The sequence below is a fragment of the Patagioenas fasciata genome, chromosome 15 (assembly GCF_037038585.1).
Source record: "Patagioenas fasciata isolate bPatFas1 chromosome 15, bPatFas1.hap1, whole genome shotgun sequence".
NCBI lineage: Eukaryota > Metazoa > Chordata > Aves > Columbiformes > Columbidae > Patagioenas > Patagioenas fasciata.
The window spans coordinates 17,284,196-17,304,400 of NC_092534.1; the positions used below are offsets into that span (position 1 = coordinate 17,284,196).

The 20,205-nt window shown below is 46.1% G+C and overlaps 1 protein-coding gene across 1 annotated transcript in view; it reads right to left on the bottom strand.

The window, feature by feature from the left end:
* Nucleotides 1-412: 412 nt before the first annotated feature.
* LOC136108578 (uncharacterized) overlaps nucleotides 413-20,205 on the bottom strand; it is a 32,619-nt gene continuing 12,826 nt past the window's right edge. The window contains exons 3-6 of the mRNA XM_071814984.1: nucleotides 14,410-14,579; nucleotides 5,810-5,915; nucleotides 4,577-4,885; nucleotides 413-3,311 (exon numbers count right to left, since the gene is read on the bottom strand). Coding sequence (XP_071671085.1) covers nucleotides 4,811-4,885; nucleotides 5,810-5,915; nucleotides 14,410-14,579 — 351 coding nt within the window. The 3' untranslated portion in view covers nucleotides 413-3,311; nucleotides 4,577-4,810. The remainder of the gene's footprint in view (nucleotides 3,312-4,576; nucleotides 4,886-5,809; nucleotides 5,916-14,409; nucleotides 14,580-20,205) is intronic.

The following is a 20,205-nucleotide window of genomic DNA, read 5'->3' on the forward strand; positions in this document are numbered from 1 at the left end:
CACGCAGTGGAACACATGCAGTGGAACACATGCAGTGGAACACATGCAGTGGAACACATGCAGCAGAGCACACGCAGCAGAGCACACACAGCAGAGCACACACAGCAGAGCACACGCAGCAGAGCACACACAGCGGAGCACACGCAGTGGAACACATGCAGTGGAACACATGCAGTGGAACACATGCAGTGGAACACATGCAGCGGAGCACACGCAGCAGAGCACACACAGCAGAGCACACGCTGCGGAGCACACGCTGCGGAGCACACGCAGTGGAACACATGCAGTGGAACACATGCAGCGGAGCACACACTGCAGAGCACACATAGCGGAGCACACGCAGTGGAACACATGCAGTGGAACACATGCAGTGGAACACATGCAGCGGAGCACACACTGCAGAGCACACGCAGCAGAGCACACATAGCGGAGCACACATAGCAGAGCCAGCTCATCCTTTGTGTGGGTGAGGGAGGGAGCTTTTCAATTCTGTTAGAAGTGCAGTGATAGCCTTGAGTTCTACAGGGATTTCCCTCCTCCTCTCACTATTTTGTGCCTCTTTCTGTGGCTGACAATTAGAATCGCTATTGTGTCCTGACCCATCTGACATGTGAAATGCCAAAGCACCCGGTGTTCTGAGATGATGTGAAGTCGCCTCAATAGGTTTCATCTCAGGTTCTAATGAGTGTGACAAAGTGACAATCCATGGAGAGGCTCCGTGGAGTTCTGGGAGGCCAAGAAAAGAAAGTCATTGTGGAGACAGTTTTTGCAGAAAACTCGAATGTGCACAGATGGAATAGCATTAACACAAGAAAATGACAAAATAAAGGGTTACGTAATTCTAGCTGAGGGTTCTGTGCCAAGTATGTTTCAGACAAAGCACCTGGGGCCAGGCTGCAGATGGGATGGTGGAGCTGCAGATCAGTTTATTTACACCAGCAATTGGATTGTAAGTAATTTGGCTTTCCTGCACTGAACCGCAGCCCCAGCACTGACCTGAGCAGGGGGTCCCGTCCCTGGCCCTGCCAGGTTATCTGCGCTGAGAGGTACTTGTGTGGGAGAAGAGTCAACAGCTCAAATATGTTTAGATTATAATGGTCAAAAATGCATTTACTTGTCACTTTACTAACTCTATTTGGCCAGGTTGCAATCCTATTTTCCAGAGGGGTAGATCTAAATAAACTTATTTGATTTTAATGCTCCTAGCAGATTTACCTTCCCCTTCCTGCCACTGGCCCGGTTCCATTTGGATTTAACCTGCTATCATTTCATCACTGAAGATGACAAGGTCTCTGACTGTCCATTTTCTATGTGTTCATAGCACCCAGCTGACCCTCCACTAACAGCAAATACAAATACTCAGTACTGTAACTGTATCACCCCATCTCTGCTTTCGTTACCCGAGATCTGAATTCACGGTGATTTTGTATTTCATGGCTCTGTTCGGTGTCACACAGAACGCTGTCCGGGAACGGTGGCACAGACTGAACCTCTTTCCTTGCAGACTGGGGTTGCTCTTTAGAAAACATGCACCGAAATGGCAGTGATGCAATGTACACATTTGCAATGCTTTGCGTTTAAGCGGTTAGTGATATTTGAAGTATTATGAAGTGAATGGCACTAAGGTAATTCATTTGTGAAACAAATCCTGCTTCAGTGTTTTCATTCTATAATGCACGTCAAAAATCTGCAGCTCCAAGTCAAAGAGATTTCATTTTAAAGTAAAATGGAAAATATTTTGCTCATAAATCCTTCATCTGCAGCCCGTGAAACGTATCCTGGCCTCCGAAAGAGCGCGTTCCACATCCTCGCCGTGCCGCAGCCGGTCTGAGCAGAGGCCTGATGAGCGTGAATAGCGCGAAACCCCGACTGTCAGACTGGGGCAGCAGAGATCCCACCGCCTGCGTTTGACTGAGACCCAGCGAACCAACAGTGCCCACACACACCGGAAAAACAGGACTGAAGGCCAAAGAGACATTAACAGCCGGCATGTTGTGCATCTGCTCCGACAGATGATTTTCACACTTGACAGATTTAACTGAAGATCACTCTCACCGCAGTTCTTAGGAAGCTAAACCCCCTCTCAACGAAATTATTAAAAACAACCGAGGATTAAAGCATCAAAATCCATGCTCTCAGAAACCTATCCAAAACAGTAACAGTAATGATGAACAAAGATAAAGTAGAGCACTTACATTCAAATCTTCAAAATAATTAGATGTCTGAACGTCAAAATCCAATCAATCTGCTCGTACGACGCTACAAGCCTTAGTCATCTATTTATTTAGCACTAACTCTGTGAATCATTAAGCATACACCAAACTAATTTTCATCTGTGATTATGGAAGTACAATATGATTTCAAAGGCTGTCCGGATTGTAAGGATGAGACCAAGAGCATCACCTCAGCTTCTTCCTGCTTGTGAAACGCCTGCAACCAGACGCCTTCCAAAAACAACGACTGGAAGTTCTCCAGTGAGCTGTCGTATGACGCTGGTTTAGTCTGGATCAACGGCAAATCAACACAGAGCCACTGAGCTACCACAGGCAATAAGTCAAGGCGTTTCTTCTCCGTGTTTGATGTGCTACAGGGTTTAGCGTCAGGGCTGTCAAGGAGACGCTGGAGATCCAGAAGCGCGGGTTCAAGGCCTGGCCTGTGTGGCCCAGTCGGCGCTGAGCCGGAGCAGAGGTGCCAGCTGGCGGAGCCGGAGCCGGAGCCGGAGCCGGGCCCAGCGCGGTGCGCCGCCACCACGCTGAGAAGAGACCAGCGAGACCCTCAAAACTGGGAGGAGATGCTGGAATCTCTTCCCTAATATACGAAAAATAGGGCAAATATTTATTTTTCTGCAAGAATATTTTTAACGTTTTCATAAGTGCCACAAACATCAGGCTGCAATAACACTGACTAATCTGCATCCATGTATCATTTGCAGTGTCATCCTATCATACTTACATAAAGTATTGTTTATGAATGAAAGCCCCTAAAGGGAATATTCTAAAAATAAAGCAAACAAGTGTCTGACTCGCTTGCTGCTGTGCTACAGTTCAGAGCTGTGCTTTACAGCGCCCCGCACCGAGCTCAGCACCAAACCTCTCCCTCCATTTTCCAAACCAGAACATGAGAGTTAATGCAACAGTGATGAAACTAATTGCTGGGAAAACCAAACCTCTTCTCATGAATAAAAGCTCTTGTTAGAGGTTGTAGTATTTCTGCCCAGTCAGAAAGATCGCTCCGTGGTGGAGTCAGTTATCGGTAACTGCTTTTGCTTTTTCTCCTAGGTCACTTTGATACAAGCTCTTGATGCTCCGGGTCTGCAAAGATAAAGCAGATGAGAATGAGAACCGAGGTAAGTGCTGCTCCGGAGAAAGGCAAAGGGCGGGCGCTCTTGTGAACGAGGTTCATTGCAGACCTGCATTTGCCCCACAGTTCCCCGGCTGCAGCAAGTCGAGGACTGTATGAGTGTATCCCTGCTGACTGCAGCTCCGGGGCTGCTGGACAAACAGCTTGATCTCGATAGTAATCCTGATGCAAAAAGGATTGCCAAGCAGCAACCACAGGGCTCCAGATTTGACAAGTAGATTATTGCAGTAAGAACCACTTCAAAAGCAACTGCCATCTTCAAGACTTTTTATCTACAGCACGGTTCTTTGGGGCTGCTAAGGAGGTTGTGCAAAGTTTACGAGATATTTAGTAATGTAGCACAAACATCGCAGCTCAAAATTCAGAGTCCCGGATGTTCTTATTTTCAGTTTTACCCAAAATCACGAGCACTGCCAAACGGGATCCTGGTGTCCTGAGGAAATACGTACAGATGGGAGGAGTGTTCATGGGAGAACTGTATTCAAACAAACGCGGTGAACAGAGTATGAGTCCCTGTGTAATCACCACACGCACACAGAGCTGTCCAAGGCCAACCCAGCAAAACCAGAGCTCGGATCTTTCTGTGAGACACAGGGGTTTATAATACGGTCTGTTTAGCCAGTGCTACCCAGAGGCACTCCAGTCTTCCAGAAATAACCCAGTATATCGCATGCATCTCTCAACAGACGTGCAGTGAACTTAAACACACATCATGAGAACAGCGGGGCAGCTCCAGGATCAATTGAGCGAGAGAAAGAGTCCTTAGTTAGTCTGAGGCTGGCCTGGAGTATCCGGAAGCATTTGTTGAGAGCGGTTTAAAATTCAAGTACTATTTTAAAAAATCACACATGAGAAAATGATTTTGGCACGATGCGTTTCCCAGGATCCGCAGCGATGTGTCCCGGGTGCGACTCTGAACTGTCAGAGAGCCGAACGCGCTGCAGTGGCAGCCTCTAATTAATCCACCGAGTGCCATTAATCCGGCTGCCGACGTGTGCGTCGGAAACAGCACCTCGCAACGGGGCATAATGAGGGGGCTGCACGAGATACCTGGTATCATTTTTAAAGGGCATGTTTATATTTGAATGCCAATATATATCATATTAAGGGGGCGTATATTTAGCACATTAGCTTTCTGGAGGACAACTTTCTACATTCAATTGAAACCTCTCTATATTTATGTTAATTCATTAACTCTCCTGTACACAAGACTTACCTGCAATTCTTGCTCCAGCTGTGATTTCTTCCTTCCTGGCCGCTCCCCGGTCTCACGCCGCATCACTGGACGCTCCTCATCCCCACTGACTTCTTTCTGAGTCATCTTCAGAATTTTCTGCCAAGTTTTTAGCATCATAAATTTGGTTCCTCTGACTTAATTCTTCAAAGTTTTCTTTTTGTTGTTGATGAGATGAAATTTGTAACATCAAACCTTCCATGTGGATGCTACATCTTACGGAGACTGTTGTGCACACAAAGGTTGTGCTGTGACTTTTTGGTGATCACTCCCAGTTATAAATCCTGTTGTCTAGAAATACAAGAGGCTAAAATGAATTCAACTCAACGTTCAGCCAGTCACAAAACACATCTGTTTGAAGTCTACTCGGCTGCATGGGAGATTTCTGAAGCATGTCAAATTTCTTTGTCGTGAAGTCACTACACTTCATTGTTTAAATCACTCACAGGTTTTAATTATTCCCCTTATTAAAGCCGTATTCCAAGGATCTACCCAGTCTGAGCATGTCCCTTGTTAAAGCTGTATCAATAACCTTACCTCTGTGTGCCCTGTTCAGATAACCCGTGAGCACATGAAGACATTATTCTACGTGGCACCTGTAATACATTATGCACAGAGATGGCAGCGGTTGTAGCCCCACCAGCGGTGCCTCGAGGGAGCAGCCACGGTGTAACCACATGGGCTCAACCAGGTGTCGTTCTTTGGGCTAAAAGACAAACAAGCCCACGATGTATGCGAGCGTTAATTCTCAGCCCTGTTGCTGTAGGGTTCGAGCGCGTCCAGGAAACCGTTTCCTGAACCAGAACTAAAGGGCCGCAAACAAGATGTACCAAGGAGTTCTGCTTTGATACAAAAATAGATTTTATCCCTCAATTGCAACTGGAATTATTCCCTTGAGAACCCCAGCCTGAGAGGAGATTCAGGATATCAGATACTTGTTGCTTCCAAAAATCAGTTTAGAAGTGAAGAAAATTGAACACTTGAAAAGCAAGCTAGAATGAGAAGGAATGTTTGTCCTTTATGGGAGGCCAGATCCTTTTCTCATTTACACTTGTGTCAGGATGGGAAATTCTGCTTCGTCATCAGCTTTTTATTCGTCCTGAAGTCCAGTGAAACTAGAGATAAAACACTGCATTTCAGTATAAAAATATAACTCTTTTTGCCTAGAACACTACTGAGATTCCACGTTATTTGCAGGATTTTGGATTAATTTACCTGTACATAAGGACTCTTGACACAAGGAAGCATTCTCGGTGCCTTGGCCGTCAGTAAGCGTTGCTCCATTGACTTCGTTTTCAGCAACCAGCTCCCCAGCTCTGCTCTGTAACATGGATGGATGCTTTCATTTGGGTTGGTTTGGTCTGCAGAGCTAAATAATCCATTTCTTATACCCCCGTGGATAGAATCAAAGTCTCTCAAGTCAAAGTGGGTGATTAAGGCTTAGAGCACACAGATAAGCCTGTTACAGCAGACAGGGGATCTGCTCCCAGTAACACTTACAGAATCTGCTCTTATAACACCTGATAGGTGTCCATCTGATCTGCGGCCAGGGCCTCGTATTTACTGCCGGGGACCAAAGCCAAAGGCAGGTCAGACATTTTCCTATTATTTAAAACTATAAGAACATATTAGCAATCTAATTACTATCTACCCAATGGCTCTGGGGTAGCCTGTTAGCCTGTGCAAAAAGTGCCTGTATAGAAGAAAATATAGCAGCTTTCCTTTAAAAACATTTGAAGCAATGAAACTGTTGGGTGGCCCAGCACGGCTGGTCTCCCAAGGTCGGCACGGATCCCGGTTCTGCCTCTGTCCCACGTGAACGCGCTGTGCCGTTCCCCTCGCTCCAGGAAGGCTGCTCACCAGTCATCCTCCCACCGGCCGGCTTTGGCAGCTTTCACATACTTTTACAGTTTTAGGTAATTAACAAAAGTGTTTTTCAAAATATCTGAGTGGAGGCAGACAAAAGAAAATACACATTAAAACTCTCCTTGATGGTGCCTTTCAAAGACCAATGTATAGAATAATTCCACATGGAACTACAGAAAGCCAAGGACTGATATACGTCAGACTGTATTTTAAAAGTACCCAGAGTGGGAAGAAAATCCAAAAAGGGAAAAGACAAAGAAACAGGGAATAAACTATCTAGCATACAAGCACATCTCAGAAAACAGCCAAGTAACATCTGCTGTCAAATGGTCAAGTGGTAGCAATTCAGGGAAAGTCAGGAAGCCAAGTCCGAATGCAGAGAGGGACACGCGACGGAGAGCTGGGGGTGACTCAGCTCTGCTTCCCTGCTACCAGCTTTTCATCCCCTAGCCGCAGGAAATGTGATCAAAACTGTGATGTCCAGATTACTGGCTCAGAAGAAAGAACATCCATGTGGCAGCAGAACGCTGCCACGGTCTATAAGGCGTGCTGCACGGAGCGGTGTATTCTCTGATCCACACCGTTTCCTGCAGCAGCTGCTCGTGCTGCGCAGGCTGGCCCGTCACACACACCCTGTGCGGTCACCGCGAGACCGACCACGTCAAACACCCCCCTGCGAGCTCAGCAACCAGAAACACCCAGCCACTTCTGTGTTGTACCCATTTAAATCAAGATCTACAGCTCTCACTTTCCCTTCCCAAATATGCCTCTCAGATATCCTTGTAGCATTAAAAAAAAAGGTGTTTTTTTCACTGTACACATATTAGCATATTATGAAAGAAATAATTAGCATATCAAATGCTGGAGATCAATTAGCTGCCAAAGCACCAGTCTAGACACGAGCCCCTGACACTTGTAATAAAATCAAACCGGGCTGGCCAAGCGTTGCTACTAACTCAGCGTGGCTTCTCAGAACAGAGCCGCGAACGTTCATCCATTACCCTCCGCACCAGCAGTGCCGGAGCTGATCAGCATCTGCTTCCACTTACTGCTATTGTTGAGCCAAACCCTAAATGAGTTCACAGACTCAGTGTGGAGGACAAGCTAGGATGATGTCCTTCAGTACTGTGGCACTGCTGTCTTATTTTCTTTTCGTAATGCAAAAAATGGAAGCCCGGTTCCAAAGGAACCGAGGTCTGTTTTTGTGTTTCCTTGCAGGGCAAAGGACAATGACGGGGTGGAAGAGGATCCAGCTAACACCAGCAAGGGGTGGAAGAGGATCCAGATGCACATCTCCCTCTCTCTGCTACTTGAGGCTGACAGCTTCTTTTGTTTGGCCCAGAGCACCCTGGCCAGGGCCATTAGGAGAAGGGATTGCCGAGGGCCAGGAGCCGCTGGGCACCTGTGACCAGTGTGGGGGACGTTTGGAGGCTTCAGGGGCACCCCACACACGGTGTGGGGGTGCAGAGAAGCTTCTGGAATGCCTACAGTCAGGTCTGATCAGCCAGTATAAAAACGGGACTCTCTCGTCGAGACTGGGCCCATTGTCGCCGGTCTCTCGGAGCATGAGCTGAAGATGCTGCTGCCGAGAGCCCCGCTCCCCGGGATGGAGACCCCGCTTGCCTTGCCGCCACGGCTGTGAGTAAAACTTCTCGCAAGATTGCGAGTATGTTTATCCTTTCCGTGCACATATGCACGTGTAACTTCCCATGCTTAATACAAGCACGTATAAAATTATTTCCTCGCACAATCACGAGTGTATTTATATTCCGTGCACATTTGCACGCGTACTTTAAATTATTTCCTCGCACAATTGCGAGTGTAACTTTATTTCTTGCACAATTGCGAGTGTATTATAAATTTATCCTCGCACAATCGCGAGTGTATTTTCCTCCCGTGCTTCCATATAAGCACGTGTAGTGTTTCGTGCATATTTGTACGTGTAAGTAAATTAACCCTCGCAGGATTGCGAGTGTATTATAAATTTACCCTCGCACAATCGCGAGGGTACACTTTCCATACTCACTACGAGTATCTATATCTCTTTAAGAATAATCCCGCATCATGTTCATGCAGTGTGTACTCCTCTGGGACTCAGGGGCAGTTCCGGTATTGTTTTGGGTGAAGCCACGTGCATGCACTCTGTGGACCGCCTGTTGTACCACTTGCTGCCCCTTAATAATTTTCCTCAACTGATACCCGAACCTATATTTAAGTCACTTTTGGAGTGCTAAAACCCTGTTTCTCACCGGTTTAATAAAAGTTGTTTTGGACCCTGTTGTCCCTTAAACTAGCCTCGGGGTGCCTCCGTGACACTCAGGGACTATCCTTTTATTGTCTATGGCTACTGACGGTGTGGTTCCATTCCCCAGCTGGTCCCAGCAGTGCTGCGCTCGCTCCCGAGCTGCCTGGGAGCGGCTGGGGAGGGCTGTGCTCCCCAGACCTGCCCACGCACACAGCAGAACCCGGGGAGCGCCGGGGATGTGCTCCGGGGGCACCGCAGTCAGAGCCAACGGTTCTGCTGGGTCAGCACTCCTGGAGGTTTTGGAGGAGTCTGAAGAGGATTTAACTCGTGATGATGAAAAGGGCCAGAACACTGCGCTGCACAAAGTAGAGATCAAATGCATCTGCCCTCAAAAGCAGCATTAGAAACTGAGAGCTGCAGTGCCTCCATGAGCCGAGGACGAACAGCCCGAGGCAATACATGGCCGGGAGCAGCCGATACAGCAACCCGCAGCTGAGCACCTCATCCCGCAGCCTCCCCAGGAGATCCTCCTGTGCCTAGAAGAGAGCAGAGAGCCCTTTCTTTTAAAGGAAACCCAATCAAATCAGAAGTCAAATCTCACAGTTGTATATCAAATGCCTTCTGACGGTCAAGATTCTTCCTTCAGCACTGAAGCTTTGCCTTCTTTGAAAAACTTCCTCTGCTTTTGCCTCAATCCACAGTTCCAGCGATGGCTCAAAACCCCATTTACTTCTGTGGGACAATAATCTTTTAGGTACCATTATCAAATTTCAATCTGCAAATACTTTTTAATATGGAGTCATATTATATGACCATGCATTCAGGAGACAAAGCGACTGTCTGTGACTGGAATTCTATCCCTGTGTTAAAGCACAGACAATTCAGTACAGAAACTGCACACAGAGGTTTAGCAACAGCTTTATTCACCTTAAACAGGGAAAAGGCTTGGTTTGCTATGGCTTGGTTCCTCTGTGACTCCCAGGAAATCTGCTCCACCACACAGCGTGCTCCTCTCACTGCTTTCCACTTCATCCGAAGAACAAACAGCGGTTCAGCACAGAAACTCATCATTGGTTTTGTATGCTTTCTTTGGAACTCTATCTCAACAGGATGCTGAGAAACAATAAAGACTAATCTCCAGTTCCCAGCTGGAGAACTCCTTTCTGAAAAGACTAGTCCTACAAGTTGACTACTTGGGGAAAATAACTCAGTTTCCACCCTTTATTAAAATGTGCAGTGCCCATGTTTTCATTTCTATATACTGCAGACCCACCATACCATCCTATCTGACTGCCCTGAATGTGTTTCCAGTGTTACGTACTGATACCACCACTACAAATTGAAAGATGAGTTACTCCTGGCACTGACCAGCTCTGGGATGTGTGCAAAGGGACAACGCTACAACGGCTGCCCGGGAAATCCAGGGCTAACTCGGCCTTTGCTCCCGAGGTTCCACTCGTGGCTCTCGGACAGGCGCCACCTTCCCAGCGTTGGAGCAGCGGGCGCCTGCGCACCTCACGCAGCTGCACAAGATGGTCGGTGCAGGACCTTCCAGCAGAAATAGTCCACACCTGGAACCTCACAAAGATGCGTTCTGTGATTTTCAAAGGAATTTATGAAGGATAGCTAATTCATATTTCTGTCTTGTGCTTAAGATACACTAACATGCACCCTATACCCTGAGAAAGCCAAACCGGAGCGGATACGGACTCCTGGGGGAACGGAGGGCGGTGCAGAACACATCTGTTTCTGCATGGTTAGAAATGCTGAGGGGTGGGGGGAATGAACGGATGCATTTCAATTTCACTTGCTATTGTCATTAGTGCGGATTTAATGTAATAATTATAATTCAGGTAAGTCAAATTCAAAGACATCAGCCTAGTAAGAAAACACATAAATATATTGATAACTTAGACATTTTGAGTGAAATCATCTATTACTTGTCAAGAACTGAGAAACTCCTAAACATCTGCACTGAGCTCAGAAAAAATACCACAAATCGCTAAGAATTCCCCAAATGTCCATTTCATTTGTTTGTGTTTAATTTGCAGCATATGAGTTTTTATGTAGTAATTCTATAAAATCAACAGTTACGAACACAGGCAATGATGCGCACAGAAGCACACGCAGGCAGCGCAGCGCTGTGTGACAACGTCATCCATTTTAAAGGAAAGAGAAGAAAATACCCAAACACCTGGCGCAATTTCAAAAACGTAACGTGTTCCATACAGCTGGAAGAAGCATTTATTATTTATACCGCAGAGGCTCTTCATTCATATCTACCAACACATTTGCCATCTGCCATGAGATGGACTAGCGAGACAACAACCCAGATACTTATTTCTCTCCACTACGTTTCCGGCGCAGTAACGCTCGGGGCAGCCACCCTCGTCCTCCCTCTGCAGACGCACAGCGACGTGAGAGGCGCGGTAAGAAATGCTTGGACTAAGCTGGTGGGTGTTATGTCACACTATAATTTCTGGATTTGGATGCATATCTGAGGTTAAACGCTAGAAATACATTTAAGCCTGCCAGGGTAGGCTGGTGTCATGAATAATGTATCACATTCCACAACAGGAGCCACCATAGAGCCTTTCACTTCTGCCCATTTAACTGCTGGTCCAACGCACCGAGCGTGGATTATTCCCACAAAACCCTGTCTGTGGATGTGCCTGCGGACACGGGGCCAGCGGCTGTTCGGGGCACCCGTCTGCATAGGCCAACAGCATGAACAACCACCAAACCCGCACAACAGCACCTAGTTGTTTTAAAATCTGCCTGCATCACTTATGGCACACTTCTATCAGCCACACCAATGAAATACCTGCACTACGATCATGGCTGTGCTCACATGCACAGAAAATCATGTTTCAACAAATTGCTGAGAACAATTCAACTGTCTCTTTGTGGAGATAATCATTGTGGAAAAGCACTCGTCATCTCAACTGGTTAATCTTCACCTTATCTCACACTGTAAAAATGCAAATTCCCCTTTGACCCTTCAGACAGTACTGGAGTGCACCAACTTCTGTACAAATTTTTTGTTCTATTTCGAACAATTTCTGCATCTACATCTCCAACTACAACAAAACCAGCCTTGCCACGGCTGCTTCCCAGCACCCCTTTCCACCTCAGAGCTCCCCGGACACCGAGAGCTCCTCTCTGCGCACAGCTCAAAGTACCGGTTCCGAGAAGCCCTAACATCTCGTTTGCTGAGGGGTCTCACCCCAGGGTATGTTCAAGACATCCCGTGGCCAGGATAATACAGAGCTGCTAAGTCTCTGCTGTAAGATACAGGCGTGTATTTTCATACACGTATTTTAATCATGGCCTGGAGATCAGAACACTCAGAAAACAAAAGGTTCAACACTACAGTAGCTTCAGTGTCACGGGCTGTGACTGTAATTTAAAGCTCCCTCTGTACCTGCTCGGAGTGCTGAGCAGAGCTCACAGATCGGTCCATCGTGGGTCCCACTGCAGCTGCACTGGAGCCTGCATGCTAACACAGTAACACAATTGAGACTATGGCAACATAAACCTCCAACATTAATCTATTAATCTACTAATATTCAGATCTATTTGAAAGGGAAAGAAATAGCTCACGTTGCCCTGAGAGCCCAGCTCAATAGCCAGGACTTGCTGCGTTTCTAAGAAGTCTCTACTGTTGCAGAATGCCATCAGGAGACAGACAGCATCCTAGACATGTCTCGAGATGTATTTTTTCCTGTTTATTCAATTTCAGAAAACAGATCTACTTCCCTTAGAATAAATCTACCGTGGAAAAATCCATAGGACTGAAAGAATTTCATTGTTTCGTCAATATTTCAAAAGAGTAAATAGTGTGGCTGATACTGTTTTGAGTCATCCACCTCAATATTGATTTCAAGGAAAATAATGCAATATCTGATGGAAGATTATTGCTTACTCTAAAAGGATTAATTATATTTTATAGTACTCGACAGGTCTGGGGGTAGATAAGTCCTGTCAGATCAAACACTCCCACTAACAAATGACAGCAGCTCTTAACAACGTATTTCTGAGCATGTTCAAGCTTTGAACTCAGTACCACACAAGCTTCTCATTCTGAGAGACAGGAACACTCAGAAGTTATGTGGCAATATCAGCTTGGAAAATACTTTCTTGATACTACATTTCTTAATAAGTAAGGATCAATTATTTAGGGTGCAAAGCTACCTAGAGGCCTGATTCTCAGCCCACGTGTAATGTATTCCTTTACTATGAATACAGGACTAAAGCTGTTCATGTTTGCAAAAGCAGTAAGGATGTACAGAATGGACAAGGGTGAGCAACAACAGAACAAAAGAGGTGGCTTGGTGAGCTGGGCTCAAGGGTTCTGAACAGCCACGTACAAACTCGCGGCGTTGAAATGAAACACCAATCCCTGACCCTTCAAAGGACCTAAACCTTGTCAACAGTCAGTATATTAATATGAGCTACCAATTCACAAGTTGAGAAAACAGCTGAAATCTATGATCTGTAGTTTTGTAGAGAAATATATTAGCTGTTCATTATTCTAAATGTTACTACTTGTAAAATCTATAAGTAACAAGTGCTGCAGAAATCATTTGAGCTGAGTTTCCCCTGTGTAATCTCATAATAGATTACATCAATCACAATGCTGCTGCTGCCATTATTGACACATTTGTAAACTGGAGTTTGTTCTTTAATGCTTCTGCAATTCTGACTTTGATACCTGGAGCATATCAAGAGAAAATCCATAGCAGACAGCCATGGGCTTGTCGGATTTCGCACATTTGATTTGAAGCCAAGCTGCAATGGGTTTGATCAATGATGTAATATGCTGAACCTGGACACAATTATGAACAACACCACTAGCATTTATATAAGTGAACTTCCACAGTGTTCTAAGTAAAATCACAGACCTGTAAGAGCAGCAACTTACCGAGACAAGTGAAGCCAGCGTGCCCCGCTGGCTGCGGCCGCACGGCGCACATCACTTCTCTGTGAACAGCGCCGGCCTTGGTGCAGCGCAGCCTCACAGCGACAACCAACGCCTTTTTAATTGTCACAGCGAGAGGCAGGAGGAGAAACAATGCTATTCATTAAACCTTCCCTACTTCATTTTACAGACATTCTTTGACCCAGTCAAGTACAACAGAAAAGCTAAGTGTCACTGTCACTATTATTCAGTTTTAAGATTACCAACGAAAACAACGTTGCAGATTTTGCATTGGATTGATGAAAGGATGCACAGCTATTTTCTGGCACATTTATGGCATAAATAGAAAGAAATACAGATTAGAAGACCAAGGTCTGCAATTTGCAATTGGAAAGCAGCAATGGACTAAAGAATTAGGGAAAAAAGCACTTTCCAACCCTGAAGGTTGTTGTTTGGAAGCATCTTTCTGGTGATATTTCATATTATAGCAGATATTTGGAACAATGACACAGAGCCAGTCTGTTCCTTTTCCTGGGCACAGGATACAATGCGCAGCAGTAACGTTCAAAGAGCGGATCACAGGATTCTCATCTTCCCTTGCAGGAGGAGGCTAAAGGGATCTGTTGTCTCCGGTGACATCTCCATGTTTCCTAATCCTCTCACCCAGCCCAGGCAGCAGGGCGGACGCCTGTCCCTGCAGCCGCGCAGCACGCGCAGCGCGCCGGGCGCCCCGAGAGCGTTTCCCAGGCACATCGCCCTGCCGGCTCCTCCTGCCCCTCTCACCTCTCCTGCGCTCCTCGGGATCGAGGGCCAGCCGCCCCTGTTCTGTGCATGGCACCCAAGCCCGTCCGCTTCAGCGCAGTGCTGGGGTTATGGAAGTGTCTTCGGTACGTGGAGAAACAGACTGTTGATTGATAGGAAACTGTAACCCAGGAAAACATTGATCTCACGAACTGGAAAAAAAAGGAAAAAAAGATAAAAACTGTATGGCATTAATCTCATGAAGAGAGAGATTCTAAATTATACATTTTATTATCCTATGGAGATTTATACTCCCATTATCTCTTACACCCACACGAGACAAAGCAAGTGTAAATCCGTCTTTCTCCATGCAGGGAACTTCATAATACTGTATTAGAGAGGTGATTACTCTATCCCCACATCTCATAACACTGTTTTCTTCACAACCAGAACCACTCTCATTTAATATTAAGACAGATGTTTGACTGAGAGTGATAGTGGATATGTGCTGAAACTATAAATGAAAAAACATACAAAAAAATACTGACGTGTACATTAATCCTTATTCTAAGGGTGATCTTCCACAAGTAGTTGAGATGCTTGGCCAAGATTTCTTCTACATATTTGCAACAGCCAAAGGGATTAAATTTTTATGCAACTTTTACAAATCACATTTACTCAAATTGCAAAACATCCAACTCTTTCTTCTTCTGCTAATTGTACACTGGGTAGGGCCATCACACCAATTCACACTCGCATCAACAACAGAAGCACAGGCTGATCGCATCCAAATTTAGCCACAATTTTTAACAACGCAAATGGTATGGGAAGAAATTTTTGTAAATATGTCAAATCTGTGTTTGATATATTTTCCCGTATCATCCCACGGTATGACGCACATCATGGCCCAGCTGCTGAGGCTTCTGACTGAAGTTTGCTGCCACCCGCTTGCAGCTGGAACTGCCTGCTCAAACCAGTATGAAATCCCAGCTGTCACAGGGCGCCCTGGAGAAACGGCGTCTCGGGTAGGCACAGTCACCACTATTGGGTTATTATAGATTAAATTCGTACTGCGACTTGAGAATGTAATGGGTAAGACAGTTTAACCATCAGAAAAATAACATGAAGAACTCCTAAGAAATTCTTTTTAGATGTTGGAAATAATTTTAGGAATATTCTAATAAAACAGCAATGTTTGTAATTTTAAACAGCCGAGGTTTCTTTCAAAGGACGTTGTTTGTTCTGTAACACTTGTTAAATGCACAGATTGCACAGGAACTGAAATGTGATTAGTGGAGATGTACTGCAACGCGGTTATACGTGCCGTTTCATAGACGTACGTTACAGGTTTCTATGTGAACTAGCATTTTCATGCAAGAGAGCAGAGTTTAATGAATTGCAGAACCGTGTACGCGAAGCAGCAGTAACGCACCTTGGAGAATACTCTCAGCTCGATGCTCGGGAAGGTTTGCATACCAAACAGCACTCCTCGGCGTGCAAATCTAAACCCCCGGCTCCTCGAGTGAAAACGGCTGTTCCCTGGTGGAGATTCCCACTGAACCGAGATGCACCCGTACGGCAGAGGCGAGGGGGCACATCCCCTGCGCTGCCCACGAGCCCCACGGCCACCCCAGCCCACGCCGCTCACGGGCAGCTTTGGGGGCTCTACGCGATGCCCCCAGTCACCCCACAGCCTCCAACCACCCGAGCCCAGCCGGACGCTTTTGGGCTCCTGTCCTGCCAAGCGATGCCGCCCTGGCCCGTGTCCTGGGGTGGTTTAGCACGGGGAATCCCCCACCAGCTGAGCTCCCTTTGCAACCAGCTCTGCCCCAACAAAGTAGCCAAATGCAGCAAGAAAAACAAAATTATATATGGAGACATATGCCTCTTGGTATTTTGCACATATTGAACCAGATTCTCATCGTAGTTTGATTAAAGCAAATCCAGAAGAACTTCATCACAGCTGAACCAGATCTTACCAATAAGCCCGTCCTGACCTTTGGAAGTCTTGGTTCTGCTCCGAGCCACTCTAGTTACTTGGTTTTACATTCCTTCCAAACTGGAGTTTACATCATTAATTTCAGTTCTATTATTATAACTTTTAACAAAGCACAGATACCTGAATGGACAGACAGACCTCCTAAAAAAAGCTTCAAGCTTGATGCAATTGCTTAAGACCCAGGAAATCAGGTTTTTAAGTCATAATCGGAAGCAAAAAGAATACCAGTTTTTGAAGAAACAGGGAGGGGAAGGTCAGCAAGACCCCATTAGGAGGTGGCAGAGACGCCGGGGTCGTTTCCCTGGGGTCTGCCGTTACTGAGCGCCTTCCGCGGGCAGCGCCTGCGCTGTGCCGAGCCGGGCAGCCAGCGCAGGAGCTGCCACGCGCAGCCTGGGCAGACAGCGCCAGGCGGATCCGGGCCAGAGCCGCCCCGCTCGGAACCCTCTCTGACCCCATTTCTTCGTTTTCTCAACACGCAGCCCATCTCCCCTCCCCAGACTTCGCCTGAAATGGATTTGGACTGGAGGCCAAAATCGTGATAGCTGACGGCAGTTAAGTCATCGTGTCGCACTTGTTAAAAATAGGGTTGGAGGATCACTGTTCTCAAAGCCCACAGCTGTCATTTTGACACGACACTTTCTGTGATGTGAAACTGCTCCAAGAACTGGGCAACACTTCCTGTTTTAATATGTGCAGAATCAAGAGATACTTTAATTTCTTCTATAAAATGATGAGAATATTAAAGTATTTCTAAAAAGTTATTTATTCTCTTTTAAAAGTGCTTTCAAAGAGGGTGTTAACAGCTGATTTCTTTCATTCCTCCTACATTCGTCTGTTTGTCTTCATCATTACACTTCAAGGAAAAGCTGTTCCACTGTTTTAACTTGTGGGCTGTTATTTTTTGGCCTGACTGGCGTTGTCACATCCAGTTTCTCTGTAAATCGCTCCATAAGGCTCTGCACCTTTCATGAGTTTTGCTTTGCTGCTGTTACCCCTGCAGTCTGTCTCGAAACAGTGACTGTCCTCATCTCATTGAAACTGCGGCACCATATGTCAATGCTATGGTTCCAAAACAATTGTTGAGCTGTGCATTCCAAATACTCTCACGTGTTTATTCACAGCAGCAGCTGCTTTAAGCATTACTGTTGTATTGGGCACCTAGAAACACTCAACCTTACACAGAACTGACGGTGATGTGTACGTATTTCTTACTTATTTGATATGAGATTTGCTGTCACTTCTACCACCCCTCAGCAGGAGAGCTGAGCGGTTTCAAACACGCGTTTCCACGTGTGCTCCTTCCTCCTGCTCCACGGGATGGCCCCGAAAGCAGCAGCTTCAGCCTTCTGCTGGGCTAAAGGAGCAGCGCAGGGTTCGGGAGCACCGCTCTGCGCGGGGGAAGCGATGGAGCCGATGGCAGGGCCTCAGCGGCCGCTCCTTTGGGACAGCATCTGTTCAGGGACACGCCATCCGAACCACGCTAGACAAACATCTGATCTGAGTAAGTTTGACGAGTATGCTGGTATTGCCGTGCAGAGTATCCTACCTAGAAATGCAGGTTTTATTGGGTTATTTCAGTTGATTCAGTTCCGCTTTTGAAATAAGGCAATGTTGTCTATATGGACTTTTATCACAAGTATGTCAATGATTTTGCTGCCTCTAAGCACTGAAAAAGGGCTGTTTTCTAAGTGCGATGGAAGATATTGTCAGAGTTGATAAATTGGCTTCAGTTCCTTGCTCTAACACCAAACTCTGCTATATTTGAGCCGAATGGCTTGGCCTCAGTTTTCAAGCTGCGAAAGAAGCCAGAAGTTTCTGCACTGACTACACAGTACTGCTCTAGGGCTTTAGTCATTCAGACCTTGTGTTTTCATTCCTTACAGTACGTACCGTTTCCACAACTAGTCCCGTTAATTCTGGTGGATATTCTCAGCTGGATTTCTATTGCTCTTTGTGCAGGACATGGACTTTTTTTATTAAGAAACAGCAGTAGCTTCCCCCCTCCAATGCCTTTTCTAATTAAAAGTACATTAGCTACTTGAGAGCACCAGAAATAGAACTACCTTCTCAAGTTATAATTCTCATCTGCCCTTGTTAAAGGGGAAACACCTACCTGACACCTAAGTCAGTTGAAGCCCTGGCAACAGAAAGAGAAGTTCTGCTTTCTGCACTACCCTTACAAACAAATACACGTTCCCTTTTCTTCCTGCTCTAGCCTGAGGCTCCCGGTATGTAAAACCTGCTGCCTGAAATGACACTTGCGCATTTAATAAGAATTCAAAGCTGTCTGAGGAGAATTGGCTCCTTTATTAACTACATAAGTCTGAAACTCAGTTAGACACTGTTTGGAGTTCTGTAAATACGTCCATATTTCACCATGGATGTGTTCAGAGACCAACAGCACTATAAACAGGGTGAATCCCAAACGAACGTGGCATCTTTTGCTCAGAGTGGTAATATCCATCCCAGCCACTGGGTACTTTACTCTTTCCTGCAATGTTCTAGCGGGGATTTTTGGCTGTTTTTTTAAGGCAGGAGAAACTTAAAAAGAGCAATCAGCATGTGAATAGCAAAGTTATTGCTCATGTTTTTATGTGACATCCAAAATTGCAATTACTATACAGACACCGTGGGTACAACACATTGCTTTGGTTATGAACAGAGCTACATTTCTGTGCTACCTAAAAACCAAACCACCAAACAGACTGAAAGGAAAGAAATTCCTTCCCTGCCTACACTAGAGGGGAAGGGGAAAGGGAAAGGGAAAGGGAAAGGGAAAGGGAAAGGGACAGGGACAGGGACAGGGACAGGGAAAGGGACAGGGACAGGGAAAGGGAAGGATGTTGGTCGCATTGTCAGATCCCGGGCCTGTTTGTGCCACCTGGCCTGTGAGCTCCCTGCCCACAGAACTCCAGGCAGGCAGACGGCAGAAGCTCCAGCAAGGTGATGCGCTTTCTGTTGGGCTCTGGCAGTGGACAGACCGAAGGGTCTGATGTTCCTGGCCACTCGGGAGCCAAGAACCGACTCGGTGTCTGAGAGAGAGACCTCCCCGAGCTTCTCGGCTCCGGTTTGGGAGCTTTGGGAAAATCCACAACTCCAACGCAGTCGGGATTTGAACTTTTTCCCTTTGGTGGAAAAAAAGACCAAAAATGGATATCTGAACCGTTACTTTTAAACCTCCAAGGCAGAGATCAGGCCGCCAAGCTCTCTGTTGTGAATGGGATTTGCGTGTTTGTACCAAGCCACTCGAATCCGGCTCATGCACCAGAACACCTCACAGAAACACTACAACCAATGGTCAACAATCGAGAAGGGCAAGAATACAGCCCATACAATTTTAAAATATCTAATTGCACTTTTTACTATAATCTTTACTTACATGATCAAACCCTTGTTTCTCAAATAATCCAATATAATATCATGCATTTTTCTTAAGGACTAATTTACAACTGCACACACTGAAGTGATTTATATTTTAATTCCCGTGCACTCATCTAAATTGAATTTAATCTGACATCTTATTACCAAGTTCTATTACATTCTCCTGAAGCTCTTAGTAATCTTTCCCGATATTGCCCAACCGAAATGAACTGGTGACACGAGCACGCACTGACCGCCTGCCTTTCCCCCCGCAGGCAGCACCGGTGGGTGCCCAAAGCCCCGGGTAACCCCAATGTCTGCCCGCTTGCAGCCCTCCCCATGCAGACCCTGCTCCTTACGTTCCTGCTTCTTCATGCGTTTTGCACGACTGGCAAAACGTTCCCTCTGCCTTAGTTGCTCCAATTTTCCTTAATAATTGTGTATGAGTTACTTTGGCAAAAACCTTTCAAACGCCTAAA